This window comes from Coenobita brevimanus, chromosome 47 (assembly GCF_032717465.1).
Source record: "Coenobita brevimanus isolate Jiangsu-jjx chromosome 47, ASM3271746v2, whole genome shotgun sequence".
NCBI classification, from domain to species: domain Eukaryota; kingdom Metazoa; phylum Arthropoda; class Malacostraca; order Decapoda; family Coenobitidae; genus Coenobita; species Coenobita brevimanus.
Genome location: NC_137000.1, coordinates 25,023,577 through 25,044,762, shown reverse-complemented (window position 1 = coordinate 25,044,762; position 21,186 = coordinate 25,023,577). Strand labels below are relative to the sequence as shown.

At 42.9% G+C, this 21,186-nt stretch overlaps 1 protein-coding gene across 1 annotated transcript in view; it reads left to right on the top strand.

Moving 5' to 3' along the window:
* LOC145398951 (uncharacterized) overlaps positions 1-21,186 on the top strand; it is a 304,550-nt gene that overhangs the window by 94,701 nt on the left and 188,663 nt on the right. Inside the window, 2 exon segments of the mRNA XM_080271685.1 lie at positions 12,874-12,996; positions 14,915-15,037. Coding sequence (XP_080127811.1) covers positions 12,942-12,996; positions 14,915-15,037 — 178 coding nt within the window. The 5' untranslated portion in view covers positions 12,874-12,941.

Sequence of the window (21,186 nt, the reverse complement as noted above, 5' to 3'; positions counted from 1 at the left end):
TTGCATCCAACAATACAGTTTGCCTCGGATTCCTCCTTGATGGTATAGTTTCCATAAAAGTCTTTGGTGCGGTACTGTGTCAAATGCTTTCTTGAAATCTAAATAGATACTGTCCACCCATCCATCTCTGTTCTTTAATGTTTCTGTTACTCTGTCATAGTAGCTCAACAAATTAGTAACACATGATTTTCCCTTTCTGTAACCAAACTCTCTTTCTGTTATATTGTGTTCTAGATGATTTACCCAAACTTTTCTTATCAACTTTTCTAATACCTTGCTTACAACACTGGTTGGTGAAACTGGTCGGTAGTTGAGTGGATTTTGTCTGTTCCCTTTCTTGAATAAGGGAACGATGTTTGCTTTCTTCCAAATTTTAAGTAGATTACCTTGTCCCAAGGATTCCTTGAAAATAAAAGATAATGGTTTACTTAACTCCTTTGCAGATTCATGTAGCACACAACATGTGTGTGTGTATGTGTGAATTAGGCTCGTATTGTTCTGTGTATTAAACCATTCTTATCATACACATCCTTAAATTTATGAATAGTTTTGGCACACAATATTTCATTCGGTAGTGCATTCCACTGATCAGTTGTCCTATTTGGGAAACTGAATTTCCTTATACCTTTATTGCCTCTCTTTTTATGTAGTTTTTTGCAGTGTCCTTGTGCTGATGCGTCCTCATAGGTTATATATTCATTTATGTCTAGTTTCCCTTTCCCTGAGATGCATTTATATAGCATAATCGTGTCTCCTCTTGCCCTTCTCTCCTGTAGTGTTGGTAGATTCAATTTTTCCAGTCTTTCTTTGTACCTTAGATCCCTTAAGCCTGGTACCCATCTTGTAGCTGCCCTTTGTACTTTTTCAATCTTATCTATGTGTTTTTTGAGATGAGGATTCTAGACTGCTGATGCATACTCCAGGCTTGGCCTGATGAATGATGTTATTATCTTTCTCAGCATGTCTTCATTTATATATGTGAATGCTGTTCTCACATTAGCAAGCAGTGTATGCATGTTGCCTACCTTCTCGCTGATGTGGTCAGCTGGAGATTGATTGTTATTAAAATCACTTCTAGGTTCTTCTCCCTTTCTGATATGTGTAGGGTTGATCTTCGTAACTTATAATCCCATTCTGGTCTTTTCACACCTTTACAAAACTTAATTACATGACTCTTATCCATATTAAATTCCATTTCCCGTTTATTGCTTCATTCATGAAGCTTATTTAATTCTTCTTAATTCTTCTTGTAGCGCTTTACAAGAATCTATGTTAGTAATTTTCTTCTGTATTTTTGCATCATGTTAAAACATATTTAGATAGCTTCCATTTCCAATGTTACTGTCTGACATTATATACACTAAAAACATAGTTGAAGCCAGCACTGAGCCCTGTGGAACTCTGCTAGTCACATCCCTCCATTAAGAGTAATTTCCCCTCAGTACTGTTCTCATTTCCCTTTTTCTGAGAAAATCCTGCATCCAACAGTACAGGTTGCCTTGGATACTTCCTTGATGGTACAGTTTCCATTAAAGTCTGGTGCGGCACTCTGTCAAATGCTTTCTTGAAATCTAAATAGATACTGTCCACCCATCCTTCTCTTTTCTGTAATGTTTCTGTAACTCCATCATAGTAGCATAATAGATTAGTGACACATGATTTTCCCTTTCTAAAACCGAACTGCCTTTCTGTCATCATATTGTGTTCTTCTAGATGGTTTACCCAAACTTTTCGTCTCAGCTTTTCTAGTATCTTACTTGTCAGTGACACTGGTCGGTAGGTGAGTGGATTCTGTCTATTCCCTTTCTTGAATAGAGGAACAATGTTTGCTCTCTTCTAAATATCAGATAGTTTACCCTGACATAAGGATTCCTTGAATATTAAATACAATGGTTTGCTTAACTCTCCTGCACATTCATGTAGCACCCAACCTGAAATTTTGTCAGGACCATATGCTGCTCCTTTGTCTATTTTGCTTAACTCTTCCTGTACTTCTTTCTCTGATATTTGTAAATCTGGTAATACCTGTGGGCATGCATATTCCGTATCATCTCTTTCAAAATTAGTTTCTTTTGTAAAACTGATGTGAAGTTTTTATTTAGTGTTTCACAAATATCTTTCTCTTGTGTCTGGATGATCCCCTCGTCCGTAATGGACTATATTTTATCTTTAACTTTGGTTTTGCTTCAGATGTTGCTGTAAAATTGCTTAGGTTGATCACTACTATTATTTATAATGTCTTACACAAACTGTCTCTGAGCCTCCCTCCTTATCTTTGTATAATCATTTCTTGCCTGTTTATAGTTGTTTTATTTTATTTATTTATTTTTTATTTTTTGTGCTAGGAAGAAGGAACCAAAGGCCACGAGCCCGCAATAACTGTTCCTTCCAAGAGAAAAACAAAATACAAGAGAGAGCCAAATTCAAGATCTGATCATTTCGAGATGCCTGGACACACTGCGTTTGAGAGACTGGAGATAATAGCTAGCAGGAAATACAGACAGAGGGAGACGGTTCTAGAGTTGACCCGTTGCATAAATGAAGGACTGGGGGTAACGGTTAACTCTTGCATTAGAGAGTTGGACAGAAAAGGAATGAGAGTTTGCTGCTAGACGAGTGCTACACGCCTGTTGTAGAGGTGGAAGAATGCAAGCAGACACTTCAGAGGAGCAGTGACCATTGAAGTAGCGATAGAAAAGAGATAAAGATGCAACAGTGCGGCGAAGAGACAGAGGTTGAAGGGAGCCAGTAAGAGGAGGAGAGTTAATGAGACAAAAAGACTTTGACTCTAACCTGTTGAGAAGAGCTGTATGTGGGGAGCCTCCCCACACGTGAGAATTGTACTCTGCACAGGGCGAATAAAACCCGTGTATAAAGTCAACAACTGTACAGAGGTAAAGAAGGTATGAAGTCGGCTTAGCGCACCTAATCTCTTGGAGGCAGATTTTACAAGAGATATAATATGATCTTTCCAAGATAAGTCTCGAGAGAATGAAACCCCACGCATGTTCAAGGATGATGCAGGATTGAGCTGGATATTATTAAACATTAGTGGGTACTCCTGTGGAAGATTTTGTCAGGTTGATAGGTGTAAGAAGTGAGTCTTTGATGCATATGTGTGTGTGTGTGTGTGTGTGTGTGTGTGTGTGTGTGTGTGTGTGTGTGTGTGTGCGCATACCTAATTGTATCTTTACAGGAATGAGTCAAGCTCGTACTGTCCTGTGTATTAAACGATTTTTATCATGCACATCCTTAAATTTATTAATAGTTTTGGCACACACTGTTTCATTCGGTAGTGCATTCCACTGATCAGTTGTCCTATTTGGGAAACTGAATTTCCTTATGCCTTTATCGCCTCTCTTTTTATGTAGTTTTTTGCAGTGTCCTTGTGCTGATGCGTCCCCATCGGATATATATTCATTTATGTCTAGTTTCCCTTTCCCTGAGATGCATTTATATAGCATAATCGTGTCTCCTCTTGCCCTTCTCTCCTGTAGTGTTGGTAGATTCAGTTTTTCCAGTCTTTCTTTGTACCTTAGATCCCTTAAGCTTGTTATCCATCTTGTAGCTGCCCTTTGTACTTTTTCAGTCTTATCAGCTGTATGTGTTTTGTATTCTAGACTACTGATGCATACTCCAGGCTTGGCCTGATGAATGATGTTATTATCTTTCTCATCATGTCTTCATTTATATATGTGAATGCTGTCCTCACATTAGCAAGCAGTGTATGCATGTTGCCTACCTTCTCGCTGATGTGGTCAGCTGGAGATTGTCTGTTATTAAAATCACTTCTAGGTTCTTCTCCCTTTCTGATATGTGTAGGGTTGATCTTCATAACTTATAATCCCATTCTGGTCTTTTCACATCTTTTCCAAACTTAATTACATGACACTTATCCATATTAAATTCCATTTCCCATTTATTGCTTCATTCATGAAGCTTATTTAATTCTTCTTGTAGCTCTTTTCAAGAATCTATGTTAGTAATTTTCCTCTGTATTTTGCATCATGTTAAAGTAGCTTCTATTTCCAGTGTTACTGTCTGACATTTATATACACTAAAAACATAATTGAAGCCAGCACTGAGCCCTGTGGAACTCTGCTAGTCACTTCCCTCCATGAAGAGTAATTTCCCCTCAGTACTGTTCTCATTTCCCTTTTTCTGAGAAAATCCTGCATCCAACAGTACAGGTTGCCTTGGATACCTCCTTGATGGTACAGTTTCCATTAAAGTCTAGTGCGGTACTCTGTCAAATGCTTTCTTGAAATCTAAATAGATACTGTCCACCCATCCTTCTCTTTTCTGTAATGTTTCTGTAACTCCATCATAGTAGCTTAATAGATTAGTGACATATGAGTTTCCCTTTCTAAAACCGAACTGTCTGTCTGTCATCATATTGTGTTCTTCTAGATGGTTTACCCAAACTTTTCGTCTCAGCTTTTTAGTATCTTACTGGTCAGTGACACTGGTCGGTAGTTGAGTGGATTCTGTCAGTTCCCTTTCTTGAATAGGGGAACAATGATTGCTCTCTTCTAAATATCAGGTAGTTTACCCTGACATAAGGATTCCTTGAATATTAAATACAATGGTTTGCTTAACTCTCCTGCACATTCATGTAGCACCCAACCTGAAATTTTGCCAGGACCATACGCTTTTCCTTTGTCTATTTTGCTTAACTCTTCCTGTACTTCTTTCTCTGATATTTGTAAATCTGGTAATACCTGTGGGCATGCATATTCCGTATCATCTCTTTCAAAATTATTTTCTTTTGTAAAACTGATGGGAAGTTTTTATTTAGTGCTTCACAAATATCTTTCTCTTGTGTCTGGATGATCCCCTCGTCTGTAATGGACTATATTTTATCTTTAACTTTGGTTTTGCTTCAGATGTAGCTGTAAAATTGCTTAGGTTGATCACTACCTTTATTTATAATGTCTTACACAAACTGTCTCTGAGCCTCCCTCCTCATCTTTGTATAATCATTTCTTGCCAATTTATAGTTGTTATATGTTTTTTTTTTTTTTTTTTTGGTGCCAGGAAGAAGGAACCAAAGGCCACGAGCCCACAATAACTGTTCCTTCCAAGAGAAAAACAAAATTCAAGAGAGAGCCAAATTCAAGATCGAATCATTTTGAGATGCCTGGACACACTGCCTTTGAAAGACTGGAGATCACAGCTAGCAGGAAATACAGACAGAGGGAGACAGTTCCAGAGTTGACCTGTTGCGTAAATGAAGGACTGGGAGTAACGGTTAACCCTTGCATTAGAGAGTTGGACAGAAAAGGGATGAGAGTTGGCTGCTAGACGGGTGCTACATGTTACACGCCTGTTGTAGAGGTGGAGGAATGCAAGCAGACACTTCAGAGGAGCAGCGACCATTGAAATAGCGATAGAAAAGAGATAAAGAGGCAACAATGCAGTAAAGAGACAGAGGTTGAAGGGAGCCAGTAAGAGGAGGAGAATTAATGAGACGAAAAGCCTTTGACTCCACCCTATTAAGAAGAGCTGTATGTGGGGAGCCTTCCCACACATGACAGTTGTATTCCACACACGGACAGATAAAACCCGTGTATTGAGTCAACAATTGTGCAGGGGTAAACAAGGAAGGGAGTCGACTTAGCACACCTAATATCTTGGAAGCAGATTTTACAAGAGATGTAATATGATCCTTCCAAGATAAGTCCCGAGTGAATGAAACCCCAAGCGTGTTCAAGGATGATGCAGGATTAAGCTGAATATTGTTAAACATTAGTGGGTACACCTGTGGAAAACTTTGTCGGGTTGATGGGTGTAAGAACTGAGTCTGTGATGCATTAAAAACACGATTATTTTTACCCCTGTCAGAGATACGAGCCAAGTTAGACATTAGGTGTGCCATAGCCTCATCCCTTGTTTGTTGAAGTAACTGCTGAGATGGACTTTGTGGGAACCGAATGGAAAGATGAAGGGTGGAGTCATCAGCGTATGAATGGATAAGGTTAGATGCACAGCTTAGAAGGTCATTGATGAATAAATGGAAGAGAGTTGGTGATAGGACGGAGCCCTGAGGATCACCACTGTTGATAGATGTAAGAGAAAAACGATGGCCGTCTACAACAGCGGCTATAGAACGACCAGAAAGGAAGCTATGGATGAAGGCACAGGTAGAAGGATAGAATCCGTAAGAAAGCAGTTTAGAAATTAAAGATTTATGCCACACTCGATCGAGAGCCTTTGAGAAGTCAAGTACAATGGCAAAGCTCTCGCCAAAGTCCCGAAAGGAGGATGACCACGAGTCTGAAAGGTAGGTGAGAAGATCGCCAGTGGAGCTTCCCTGACGGAACCCATACTGACGATCAGAAAGAAGATTGTGATAGGAAAGATGCTTAAAAAATTTTCTATTAAGAATTGACTTCAAAACTTTTGAGATACAGGATGTTAAAGCAATTGGACGGTAGTTAGAGGGTTGGGAATGGTCACCTTTGTTTGGGACTGGCTGAATGAGAGCAAACTTCCAGCAAGAAGGAAAGGTACAAGTTGATAGACAAAGGCGAAAGAGTTTACCTAGACAGGGTGTAAGCACAGAAGCACAGTTCTTGAGAACAACAGGAGGGACTCCATCAGGCCCATATGCCTTGTTAATATTGAGGTCAGTGATGGCAGAAAATACATCAGCTGATGAAATTTTAATGTCAGCCATGAGGAAGTCAGAGGGGGGAAGTGATGGAGGAACAGCACTGGAATCATCTAAGGTGGAATTGGAGGAGAAAATCTGAGTGAAGAGATCTGCTTTATCAGTAGAAGAAATAGCTACAGAACCATGAGAATAGAAAAGAGGAGGGAAGGATGATGAGGTAAAATTGTTAGAAAGGTTTTTGGCAAGGTGCCAGGAGCAGGAAGAATTCGGGTTGGAGAGTTGAGAACATTAGTATGGGTGAAATTATTTTTAGCAGAACGAAGAACAGAGTTAGCACAATTCCGGGCAGAAACGTAAAAAACATGTGATTCAGGGGTGGGTTGGCTCCGGTACCTTTTATAGGCCCTCTTCTTGTTGCGGACAGCATTAGAACAAGCGTGATTAAACTAAGGCTTTCTTGCATTTGTCAAAGGATATGAGAAAGGAATGTATGCTTCAGTGCCCGAGAGAATAACCTCTGTAATGCGCAAGGCACACTCAGATGGCTCCCGACCATGGAAGCAATAATCATTCCAGGGAATATCAAAGAAGTACTGAAGGCCTCCCAATCCGCAGCTCCAAAGTGCCACGGACGACTTTTCTTTGAAGGGTCCACAGGCCACACCGGAGTGATGGGACAGCTTAAGGTAATAAGGTTGTGATTGGAGTAGCCCAACAGAAAGAAAATATTAACAGTGTAAGCAGAAGGATTAGTTGTAAGGAAGAGGTCAAGTATGTTGGAACTTTCTCCAAGGTGGTCAGGGATACGGGTAGTGTGCTGTACAAGCTGCAGATCATTAAGGATAGAAAAGATGTAGGCTTTTTCACCAGGTGGATCAGTGAAAGGAGAGGAGAGCCAAAGGTGGTGGTGAACATTGAAATCTCCTAGAATGGAGATTTCAGAGAAAGGTGAAATGGCTAGAATGTGTTCCATTGTAGAAGTAAGATAGTAAAAGAATTTTCGATAGCAGAATTATGGGATAAGTAAACAGCGCAGATATATTTAGTCAGAGACTGACAGGAAAGCCGAAGCCAGAGTGTAGAGAATTTAGAAGAATCGAGTTCAGGAAAACGAAAGCAAGATAAGTCGTTGTGTATATGTACATAACAGCTACCTTTGGCTTTGAAATGAGTATAGAGAAAGTAGGAGGATACAGAAAAGGGTTTGCTGTCTGTTGCCTCAGACAGCTGAGTCTTATTTAGGAAAAGAAGATGAGGTTTAGAGGAGGAGAGGTGGTGCTCAACAGAGCTAAAGTTAGAGGAAAGGCCGCGAATGTTGCAGAAATGAAAAAGTGAGTCAGACAGTGGTTCCAGGCAGCTCGAGTTTTCACCGGGAGAGGAGCGGCAGGTGGGGGCATTTATGATCCCCCCCCCCCTGGGGACTCCGAGGCTATGTGTTGCGAAACCATGATTTTTTTGAATTTTGGAAAAGGAAGTGTAGTGTGTACTGTGCATGTAGTTTGGTGTTGATAGTTAGAGAAACTTGTATTGGAGAGCATGCTGGCCTACTCTCTGTATTACTGAGACACTGAAAAAGTTCAGCAAAGGGGGATGGTTAGGAAATAGTCCCAAGGGCTGATGGAACGGGAGCTCCAGCTATCCCTGACATCAGCTTTCCATCCACCATGGGAGTTCTGCCCTGCTTGACTGGTGCTACAGTGTACTCCTCCTAACTATTGTGTCCTCTCACTGTTGTGTCTTCTGTATCTATTCCACATCAAGTTCATTTTTTTGTTTGATTTTTTACATTCTGTATTAAACCATTTCTTTATATCTATTTCTGTTTCTTTGTGCTGAAGGATGTATTTTTGGACTCCTATTTCATAAAAATCGCATAATATTTTCTCTCTCTCTCTCTCTCTCTCTCTCTCTCTCTCTCTCTCTCTCTCTAATATTTAGATCATGTCCTCTAAGATCCTTTTCCCAATCTGTTTCTAAGAAGTACTTCAGGTCATGATAGTGGCTCTTTTTGTAGTTTAGACTCATTTTGTAACTTACTGGTAACTATGTCATATGGAATCCTGAAGTTGCAATTTAATACTGCATTGTCGCTTTTGCCGAATGGAGGGTGATGCATTTTATTATCAGTATCATTTTCTTGCCTAGTAAATATGAGATCTAGTACTAGATCAAGTACTAGTCTAGAACACAAATATATGTATTTGCATTGTATATCATAAGGAACAGGCATAGCTTGGCCACATTATCACCACCCAGCGCTGTAAATGGCCTCCTGGCCCACAGGAAACCATCAGGCTTGTCACTCATTGTGAAGCCACCTTAACTCCTTACAAGTTCTGATGCTCTGAAGTCCTGTTAAAATCTTGTGCTTAATATAACTGTTAATAAAAATTCAGGTTTCAGAGCTGAAACTTGCTAAAGTTAGCGGATATTTCCCCATCAGCTCGTCAACACACCGTGCCAGACTTCTGTTTTGCATAAGTATTGATTTTAAGCACAAATACATGTATCTGCATTGTAAATCAATGTTTATACAAAGCACAAGTCTTGTCGAGGCAATTTGTCAAGTTAGAGGCGAAACATTTTTATTACCTTTAGCAAATTTTTCCTCTGAATCTTGGTTTTTAAAATTAGTAAACAGATTTTTGACCTGATTTCGGATAATTTTGTGTGTTTCAACCTGTATGTTGATAAAAATTATAATATTTTCCAATTAAAAGTGCCAGTTCTGTGCCGATTCGGTATTTCATTGCAATTAAAAGTGCCAGTTCTGACCTCCGATTCGGTAATCATTGCATACACAATCATTTGCCCAAGTGGGAAGAAGCTACAGTCATTGAGAATGATATGAATAAATAAATGCAGAAATGTTGGAAGCATCTCACATCTGTGTAAAAAATATAACCAACTATAGGGAGGGTTTTTTCAGCCTGTGTACTCTTAGGTATACAGCAAGGATAACAATCAGGGATGGGGTTGGACGACAGAATTTTCTTAGAGGTAGCCAGTCAGGCTATGACACAAGAAGGGGTAGGGAATTTCAAGGGGTATAAATGTCTCAGATCAGCCACTTCTTGTTCAGTCTCTCTGAAGATGGGTCCTGTGTAGCCCAAAACTTTAGAGAAGTTAAAGAATTTAAGCTCTGACCCCTGTCTCTCGTACCCAACAGTTGCACTTTCGCAAAAGCTTTGCCATTGCTTTTGACATCTTCATGGCTCTTGGTTGAGTCTGGCATAAATCCTTAATTTCCAAACTGGCCACTTAGGGTTTCGATCCTTTTATCTGTGCCTTTATCTCTAGCTTCCTTTCTGCTGTTGTTGTACACGACCGTCATTCTTCTAGAGGTATCAATAGTGGTGTTCCACAAGGCTCTGTCCCATCACCAACTCTTCCTTCTGTGATTCATCAGTAACCTTTTAAGCTATACATCTAACCCCATCCACTCGTTCTCTGATGACTCCACCCTTCACATTCCATTCACATATCGCAGTATTCATCTCAGCAGTCACTTCAACAAACAAGGGATGGGGCTATGGCACACCTAGTGCCTGACGTGGCTCATATCGGTATTTAGCGTAAAAGTAATCATGTTTTTAATACATCAGAAATTAAGTTCTTACGTCTTTCGACCCATCAAAATCATCCACAGGAGTATCCTCTAATTTTCAACAACATCCAACTCATCTTTGAACACTCTTGGGGCTTCATTCTCTCAGGATTTATCATGGAAAAATCATATTACGTCTTGTAAAATCTACTTCCAAGAGATTGGATGTGCTAAGCCATCTCGCCTTCTTTACTCCTGCACAGTTGTTGACTTTATACAGGAGTTTTATTCGCCCCTGTTTAGAGTACAACTCTCATGTGTGAGGAGGCTCTCCATTCACTGCTTCTCTCAATAAAGTGGAATCAAGGTTTTCATCTCATTAACTCTTCTCCTCTTACTGGCTACTTTCAACCTCTGTCTCTTCGTTGCACTGTTGCGTGCATATCTCCTCTATAGCTATCTTAATGGTCACTGCTTTGTTGCACTGTCTGCTTGCATCCCTCCACCAGTTCGGCAGGTGCATAGCACCCATCTAGCAGCAAACTCTCCTCCCATTTCTGTCTAGCTTTGTAATGCAAAAGTTAACCTTTACTCCCAGTCCTTCATGTATGCAACAGGTCAGCTCTGGAGCTGTCTTCCTTTCTATATTTCCCATTGCCTATTCTTATGATCTGGTATTGATTGCAGAGAGTGAGAGGGAGGTGGAGGAGAGATTTAGGAAGTGAAGAGATGATACGGGACACAAGGGCCTGGGAGTAAATGCAGGTAAAACAAAGGAGATGGTATCTAGGGTTGGTGATGATGTTGTCGAAGAAGGAGAGTGGCCATGTGCGGTTTGCAACAAGGGCATGGGAAATAATTCCATCCCGTGCAGTGTTTGTGATAAGTGGGTGCATAAGAGATGTAGTGATATTAGAGGTAGGCTACGAGATAATGCAGATTTCGTGTGTGGTGTGTCGGGAAGAGCTTGTGGAGATTGATAGTCGTGATAGGATTGATCTTGCTAGTGAGTCTCTTGAGTGTGTGGAAGAGTTTTGTTACTTGGGAGACATGTTTTGTGTTGGAACTGGAGCTGAAGCTAGCTCTGTGGTTAGAGTGAGGAAGTGGTTGGAAGAAGTTCAGGGAGCTTTTGCTTCTCCTGACAATAAAAGGGCTCTCCCTCTGTGTGAAGGGATCTTTGTGTGTGGCGTATGTTTTGAGTGTAATGTTGTAAGGTAGTGAGGCCTGAGCAGTAAAGGAAGAAGATATTCACAGGCTCAAACATACAGAAATGACAGTGATTAGGTGGATGTGCAGTGCGTCCTTGAATGCGAGGCCTGGAGGGGCTAAGTTTATGATGGAAGAGTTAAGAGGAAGGATAGGACAGGAGTGTATTGGTGTTGTGATAAGGAGAGGTAGATTGAGATGGTTTGGGAATATGGAGAGGATGAGGGATGACAATTGGGTGCAAAAAGTGAAAAGTGTGAACGTTGGGGGTAGGGTTGTAAGAGGCGGACAGAAAAAGACCTGGGACAAGGTCATAGCCTGTGACCTCAGGGATAAGGGACTGAATAGGGAGGCTGCCAGAGATTGAGCAACATGGAGGGCCACCAGACAGGGCCAACGCATGCAAGCATGTTGGAGCTTTTATAAATTAAACAAAGTGCAACAACTTCCAGTCTTTTAAACGCAGTGTGTATAGGCATCTCAAAATAAACGGATCTTGAATTTGCATCTCTTGTAGGGGTGGCGACAATCACCCACTCACATGATGCAGTGCTGCCTACTTCGTCCTTCACCATTATCATTCTTTTTCTGTGTCTTCCTTTCACTCTTCATATTTCTCCCATCTTTCTTGTCATGTTTTATTGTTTGTCTTTCCGTTTCAGGTGGCTTTACATTGAGTGACAAGCCTAATGGTTTCCAGTAAGCCAGGAAACCATTTACAGTGGTGGGTGGTAACCATACAACCAACCCATACGTGTTCCTACGTGTCAGCAAGTGGGTTGGCGGAGGGTTAGTGCCCCTCCCCATAAAACAAGTAACTCACGAACAAATGACCACTCCTTACGGGATTGTGGTGTCAGACTGTAGATAATACAGTGAGTCCTGTAATTCGAATGGCAGGGGACCAAGGGTCTTTTGGACTAGTTTTTTTTTTTTTTTTTTAAGGCTATTGGGAGGGACCTCTGAAAACAATTGAAATATGTACATGATCATTAAATAAACACTTAAAATGATATAGATTATTGTTTTACTCACTGGAAATGCATAGAACTGTGGATGAATAGTTGCAGGCAGGTACATCCAAGTCAAAGAGCAAGTCCAAGCCAGATAAATCCTTAGATAAAGCCCAGAAAAAATCTATAAATATCGCCTTGAATAATTCGGAGTATTGGGATATTCGGATTATTGGTGTTTGGATTGGACTGTAGAGAGAAATTATTTTGCTTTTATTTTTTCTTTGAGAGAACGGTCGTGAGGGCTTGCGGCAATTGGTTCCTTCTTTCTTGCATGTCAAAAAATGCTTTCAGTAGGGGAGAAATTTCAGTCACTCACTCAAAACTTCATATTATCCATAGAGAATTCCATCAGATCCCTCACCCTCACCCCAAAATTTTCACCTTCACCACTGATTTCTGCCCCATAAAAATATCCCTCATGTGGGTTTGCATAGAATTATAGAAATATCAAGGAGAGATAGCACATTACAGTACATTGGTTCTTGCAGACCGTGATGAGTGTCAGTTGAACAATGGTGGGTGTGATCACAGCTGCAAGAACACTGTTGGTTCCTTCATGTGCTGCTGCAGCCCCGGGTATCGTCTTCTTCCAGACAACCGCTCATGCCAAGGTCTGCAGCAATTTACCCCTCTCTTCTATTTCAACATGTCAGTTAGCACTACATTAGTTTTTGATGTGCTTCAAACTTCATTGGTAACATATGAATAAATATCATGTCACAGTGTTCAAGATTTTTTAAATATGAATCATGGTTTCTATAGGTCATACTGTATTCCCTGTGTGTTACATACCTAGCATTAACCCCTAGGGTACGCAATTCTCCAGCCTTGACTGCCCCCCAGGACGCAAAAACAGGCCTATTTTTCGAATTTCTCAAAGGCTAAAAGTTTATGCCCGATATATAGAGCTTCAATTTACACACCTGAAAACGCAAACCCCACCCTCCTAGACCCAATAGTTACCGAGCTATGGCCCGTCAAAGTTTATAATAGTTACCTGTCACGGCCCCGGCGAGAAAGAAAGTACGCCGCTCGCACCTGTTTTCTTCACAAAAATACGTACAAAAATCACCAAAGTCAATTTTTTTGTGTGTGTATTGATGTTATAAACCATTGTAATGTGCTAAGAAAAACATAAAATGGTGACGGAACTCCCAATAAATATGATAAATAGTAAAAATTATCCTCCCCTCCTCTTTCATTCCCTCCCCTCGCCTAACTTCCCTTCCCCACTCCCCTCCCCGCCAAGCTGTCAAATCTAGCTAGGGAAAATGGTCATGAACCCCCTAATAAAAATATGATAAACAGTAAAAATTATCCTCCCCTCCTCTCCCCTCCCCACACCTCCAGTCCCCTCCCTCCCCTTAAGATCCCTCCCCTCCTCTTTCCTCCCTTCCCTTCCCTCCCATCCCCTAATCTCCCCTCCCCCCTTTCCCCTCCCTCCTCCCCTCCCCTCCGAGCTGTCAGAACTAGCTAGTTTTCGTTTTGTTTCTTTTCATTTTTGAAGGCTCCAAAATGTTTGCATGCGTTGGCATAAAATAAAATTTCTTTTTCGAGTGGGTTTCGAATAAATACAGCTAAAATAATTGTGGTGTGCATATCTGTATGCAAAGACACGAATAAATTACAGGTAATGATTCAAGAACACGCGCCATAAAGCGTAAAGAATACGCAATATTCGAGGCTGGGGAGGTAAAGATACTGCGTGCTAGGGGGTGGGGGTGAGGGTAGGGGGTTGGGACGGGGGGTTTTGGGTGGTGGTGGGAGGTGGTAAGGCCAGGAGGGGGAGTATGGGGATGGAGGGATGGGAGGAGACCACCACAAGACACTGAAGAAGGGCTGCAGTGGAGTACAGGGACATGGAGGGAGAGTAGGGGGGAAATACCCTCCCCCAGTCATGGAGGGATCTACATGGGAGGGGGGGGATACATGAGGAGGGAGTGAGAGTGGTGGTGGTGGTGGTAAGAGGGGTGGGAGGTAGGTTAGCAACAAGGTAGTGGGTAAAGGGAGGTGGGGGATACACCCCCCACCACCTGGGTACGGGCCCCCCATCCAGTGTGTCCAACACTTAGTTCTGATTGGTTAGAAGCCATCTGCGTCACAGTTGGGGTGGAGCCAGCTGCGGCCAGTTTTTCGTGGATGTTGCACGATCGGTGTTGCTCGTCCTTTTAAGAAATTGTGCATAAAGCCCGATCAATGAGATTAGTACTTTAGGGGTTAAGCATCTTTCAGCATGGTCCTGCCATAAGCAGTGTGCTGCAGTATGTTGTAAGTTTGCTGTCTATGCTTGGATGTTGTAGGTAGGCCTGTGTCTTTTGTTTCTTCATTGAACCTTACAAAAAAGGCAAAAATTCTCAATGTTCAGATGAATGAGGAGCATAGCTGACAAGGCAGCTGATCTCAGCAAGCACCTTCTTGTAACTACAGTATTAGCTTTTTATCATGGTAACAGATTCAAGAGAATGTGTCAGAACAATTATATATTGTATTTAACATTTCTTCTGCACATGATGTCCATGTGCCTGGCAGATGTGGATGAGTGCACATACCACAACGGCGGATGTTCCCATGGCTGTGTCAACACGGTGGGCTCCTACCTTTGCACCTGTCGCCAGGGACACCACCTCCTCCCTGACGGACGCACCTGTAATGGTAAGATCTTGCAGAAAGCAGAAGTTGAGATGTGCATGGGGGAGCTTTCTGTCACCCAGTCCCGTCAGTACTTCAGCACTCAGTGGTCAACTTTGTCAGCCATGTATAGTACAGTGGTGTAGTCCCAATTGAAAAAAAAAAAGGGGGGGGGGTACGATTCATCACACCTTAGATTTCTTCATTGATTTCCTTGTCCAATTTTTGTAGGCATGTCACTCATTTTGACAGTAGCTACCTAATCCTGGCCAACCTGCTCATGATAGTGATGATGGTGATGATGATTATTGTTATTATTATTATTGTTATGATCATTGTTATTATTATCCATCCATCCATCCATCATCCAATCCTACGTTGCCACATGAAGATCGTAAGAGCACGGAGCTAGGCAAGTTGGTCTTGACATTTAGAATGAATGACCAGTCTCTCATCCCTGAGTGACATTACGTGAGCAATAAACCCTAACCATCCCTTGGATATAAACCTTCACTGTATTATTATTATTATTATTATTATTATTATTATTATTCCTCTTACTAACATTAATCCGATATGAATGCATTGTTGATAATTGTTACATACCAGGTATATACTTGTGGTGTAGAGTTTGACATACAGTAAACTCCTGCCGTAACAGTGATATAGAATTTGTCATGCATATATTTATCTACACACACACACACACACACGTCGCCGACAGAGAAGGAGCCCTTTGTGTTCGTGGGGAAATAATCACCGAATCACCGGCGAAAAGGAGCCCAACCTATTGTGATTATGTGAATGAATACATGAATGGTGGTCCCGTCTGATATTATTGAAAAAACGCAGACTTCAGTCAAACAAGAGTACAAAACACAGTGGAAGTGGAAAGTTTTCGTAGGTTGCATCATGGCGGAAGGAGGTAGTTCAGTGTTTACATCTTATGGCGGTGAATTCGCGGGCTTCTCAGATGAGGATAAGGGTAAAGGAAGTACTAAACTGAATCAAACAAGAGTGGTAGGAGTTGAGAAAATGGCAGAGAGGAATGTCCAGGAGTTAAAAAAGGTGTGGACGATAATGGGGTGCTTCTGAAAAGCCTAGTAGTCCGCTAGATGACCCAACGATTAGGACAAACACATTCCTGGTGCTGTTTAAAAAACATATTTTTCTTTGTTAAATACCCTATACCTACACTGTTGTGTGAAACTGTGAATCACAGTAATGTCATATACAGTAATATAAATAATAAAAATAGAACACGTATATATAACGTAGAGTGAATTGTTGATATTTATCATAAACGGAAATTAAAATATCATTGATGCCATGTGATGGCAACCCGCCATTTCAGTAGTCCTATATTATTTAATTTCGGCTATATTTAGTGCAAGTTAGGTTCTTAATACATACGGTAGTTTGTTCAGACTGTAAATTACGCCTAGTGGGTATCTTGACTCATTCAGTCTCTGTGTGGGTAGATATTTAATGTTAAGTAAATACTGGGACTCAACATTTTGCTCACTCCCTTCACGCATGCGCACCACCAGACAGTCCTGTGTTTAATTTTTTCATGAGATTTTTTTTCCAAACAAACACACGAGGACTACTTCATCTAACCTAACCAGACCACAAGTTGTCTAAATTCTATTATTTTAGCATTAGTCCTTGTGCGTTTGTTTGGAAAACAAATCTCATGAAAAAATTAAACACAGGCTTGTCTGGTGGTGCGCATGCGTGAAGGGAGTGAGCAAAATGTTGAGTCCCAGTATTTACTTAACATTAAGTTTCTGCTCACATAGAGACTGAATGAGTCAAGATACCTACTGGGCATAATTTACAGTCTGAATAAAGTGCCGGGAATAGTGACTGAAGGCAACACAACACCCCCAGGAGGAGCCTACGGAGGGGCAGACAGAGCGCGACCCGACCCCGGGCGACAGGGACATAAGTCCACCCGGGCCGCAAGCCCCTATGACTTGGAACTTGCCACCCGCCTCCATAGCAGGAAAAGGAGACTACCTTGCAGGCGAGCTGACCCTCGACAGGATTGGGGTGGAGCTATTACTCTAGCTCCAGGCAGCACCCCAGTGGCAGCCGGTAGCTGCGCCCTTCTTGAGACGGCTTGCAGCCGCTCACCCCTTCTTCAGGAGATGACTGGTAGCTGCTCCCGCCTTCATATTGAGACGGCCGGTAGCTGCTCCAAAGGTGCCCTTGAGACGGCCAGTAGCCACTCACCCCTTCAGGAGACGGCTGGTAGCTGCTCTCACTTTCGTCTTGAGACGGCCAGTAGCCGCTCCGAAGGCGCCCTTGAGGGGGCCAGTAGCCGCTCACCCCTCTTTCAGAAACCGGCCAGTAGCCGCTCCTGCCTTCGTCAGGAGATGGCCGGTAGCTGCTCCGAAGGTGCCCTTGAGATGGTCAATAGCCACTCATCCCTCCTTCAGGAGACGGCCAGTAGCAGCTTTCGCCTTCGTCTTGAGATGGCCGGTAGTTGCTCCGAAGGTGCCCTTGAGACGGCCAGTAGCTACTTACCCCTTCTTCAGGAGACGGCCGGTAGCTGCTCACCCCTTTTTCAGGAGACGGCTGGTAGCTGCTCCCCCACACAGGCCACGGCCAGTAGCTGGGCCCCTAAAAGGCCACGGCCAGTAGCTGGGCCCTACGGCAGGAGGCGGCCAGCAGTCGCTCCTCCGTCAGATGCTGCCACATCCCCACGACGTAATATCCTCCAGGAGGAGGGTCCCAGTCCCGAGGACCTGTGGAGAGGCCCTGTGCTATCCCCAGGGTTGTACTCTGCCCAGCTGGCTCCAGAGGGACCCTACCTGACAGCCTTTGATGACGACAGATGCTGCAACTTATTCCTGATGGTGTCCCCGATGGCAGGAGGCCGCAGTCACCGGGCCCCCGCGGCTGCCCCCAGGACCACTGGACGAGGTCTATCCCCACCCTGACGCCGATGACCCTCGTCCCTCCATCAGGCGCCTGAAAGCACGTTTCAGGGAGCTGTTCGGCCCCAGCCCTGAGGGCTGCATTCCAACTCCCAGCCCTGACAGTGCAGGGCCCTTCGCCGCCCCTAGCCCCGGACGAGAGAGGACGCCCCTACGAGTGATTCCGTGGCCGCTGGATACAGAAGCCACAGGCGGGACTCAGCCCCCATCAGGAATCGGGCTGTGAGTCCTTCCGCCACCCCACTAACCACGCCGCTGCCCCACCAACAGTGAGTGACAGTGAATAGTGCAGTGACAGTGTGATAGTGACTAGAATATCGGGCAAGTGATATCCAATAGAATATAAGTCCAAGGCCTAGTAATATGCGCTATATAATCAAGATCTGGGCAAACAGTGACACAGTGAGAGTAAGAAGAGAGATTTAATAAGAGTGCAGTGATTCCAGCAAACATCCGACTCGACTTTTATAGTGTAATTCCTCTGCACTACAAGACCAGTGTAATACTTGCCCAGCCTAGGTACAGCTTCTATTTCCCTCCAAGTGACAGCGAGCTATTCTCCCAGCCCGAAATACTATGAACACCATTTATTGTGCCATTCACTTGCTATCCTGAACTATTTAATAGTATCCTGTGTGATACTACAATACCAGTATATGACTTATAATTACCCATACTCTTGTTGTTGTGACATCTACCTGTTCCACAAATAGAATTAGTCAATACACGTGTAAGGTTGTTGCCTTGAGTTTTGTGTCCTGCCTCTGTCTTATTTTTCTAAGCTTCGGTCTAGAAAGAGAACCCAGCTGCGTACTAGGCCTTCAAGGGACAGTAAGCTGACCCTTAAACACCTAGCATAACAGTGAACATAGTATTAAGAACCAAAGTTGCACTAAATGTAGCAGAAATTAGATAATATAAGACCACTGACAGGGTGGGCGCCATCACATGCCATCAATGATATTTTAATTTCCGTTTATGGTGTTGTAAGGGAGGTGCATGCAAGAGTTTTAGGTGGAGGTCTGAGTCTGGTCAATGTTGATGGTGGAGAGTGGAATCTGAAGCAGGTGCTGTTTGCAGACGATACTGCACTGGTGGCTGATTCAGAGGAGAGATTGAGATAGTTGGTAGAGGAGTTTGGAAGGGTGTGTGAAAGGAGGAAATTGAAAGTAAATGAGAATAAGAGTAAAGTGACGAAGTGTACGAGGTTGGTAGATGGTAGGGGGATGAATATAGTTTTGAATGGCGAGTTGCTTGAGGAGGTAGAGTGTTTTAAATATCTAGGGTCACATGTTGCTGTGGATGGAAGAATAGATGCAGAAGTGAAGTTTAGAATAAATGAAGTAGGAACGGTGCTGGGAGGAATGAAAAAAGTGTTTAGATGTCGTTCGCTTAGAATGGATGTAAAGAGAAGGCTGTATGAGGGTGTTGTGATACCGACTGCGTTATATGGGGCTAAAACATGGAATATAGGTGTAGCAGAGAGGAAAAGTTTGAATGTAAAGGAGATGAGGTGTCTGAGGAGTATGTGTGGAGTGACGCGTATGGATCGAGTGTGGAATGATGAAGTGAGAAGGAGAACTGGAGTTGTTCGGGAGATGGTTGGTAGAGTTGAACAGAGGGTGTTGCGATGGTTTGGGCATATGGAGAGAATGGATAATGAGCGATTGGTGAAAAAGATAACTAGATCTGATGTGAGAGGTGTAAGGCTGAGAGGAAGACCACGAATAGGATGGATGGACAGTGTGAAGAGAGCACTGGATGCGAGAGGAATGTCTGTTGAGCAAGGAAGAGTGGCTGTGCGTGACAGAAATAAATGGAGAGAAATTGTGAATGAATAAGTGATGACGCAGCCCTGAGGGGATATTCTCCCGCATTTGGTCTGATCAACTAGTCAGGTCAGGTGCGCGTCAGGGGATGGGTCTGTTATGATGTGGCAGGGGTCAACCTGTTCTGCTGTTGGGCCCTGCTGCTGATGTCACTGATTGCATTGCGCAGTTGGCCCTTGTGCGGTGTGGTGCGGTGAGGATCTGTCCGTTCTCCCCTTTGGGGCTAAGATGCGAATGAATGTGTTTGAATGGATGAGTAAATGGGGAGTGTGTCGTTCTGTCTCGGCTACCTCCCTTTCCTTGGGGGAAGCAGCCTAGGTATATAGATAGATAGATAGATAGTTTATGATAAATATAAACAATTCACTCTATGTTACAAATACGTGTTCTGTTTTTATTATCTATATTACGTCAGTATAGGTTCCGTCAGGGACGCTCCACTGGCGATCTTCTCACCTACCTTTCAGACTCCTGGTCATCCTCCTTTCGGGACTTTGGTGAAAGCTTTGCCATTGCACTTGACATCTCAAAGGCTTTCATTTGAGTCTGGCATAAATCTTTAATTTCCAGACTGCCCTCTTACGGTTTCTATCCTTCTATCTGTGCCCTCATCTCTAGCTTCCTTTCTGGTCGTTTTGTAGCCGCTGTTGTAATCGGCCATCGTTCTTCTGCTAGATCTATCAACAGTGGTGTTCCTCAGGGCTCTGTCCTATCACCAACTATCTTCCTTTCATTCATCAATGATCTTCTAACCTGTACATCTAACCCTATCCACTCATACGTTGATGACTTCACCCTTCACCTTTCCATTCGGTTCCCACAACGTCCATCTCAGCAGTTACTTCAACAAACAAGGGATGAGGCTATGGCAAACCTTATGTCTGACATGGCTCGTATCTCTGACTAGGGTAAAAATAATCTGGTTGTTTTTAATGCATCAAAGACTCTGTTCTTACACCTATCAACCCGACAAAATCTTCCACAGGTGTACCCAGTAATGTTTAATAATATTCAGCTTAATCCTGCATCATCCTTGAACTTGCTTGGGGTTTCATTTACTCGGGACTTGTCTTGGAAAGATCATATTACATCTCTTGTAAAATCTGCATTTAAGAGATTAGGTGTGCTAAGCCGACTCCATTCCTTCTTTACCCCTGCACAATTGTTGACTCTGTACACGGGTTTTATCCGCCCCTGTGTGGAGTAAAACTCTCATGTGTGGGGAGGTTCCCCACATACAGCTCTTCTCAATAGCGTGGAGTCTAAGGCTTTCCGTCTCATTAACTCTCCTCCTCTTACTGACTCCCTTCAACCTCTGTCTCTTCGCCGCACTGTTGCATCTTTATCTCTTTTCTATCGCTACTTCAATGGTCACTGCTTCTCTGAACTGTCTGCATGT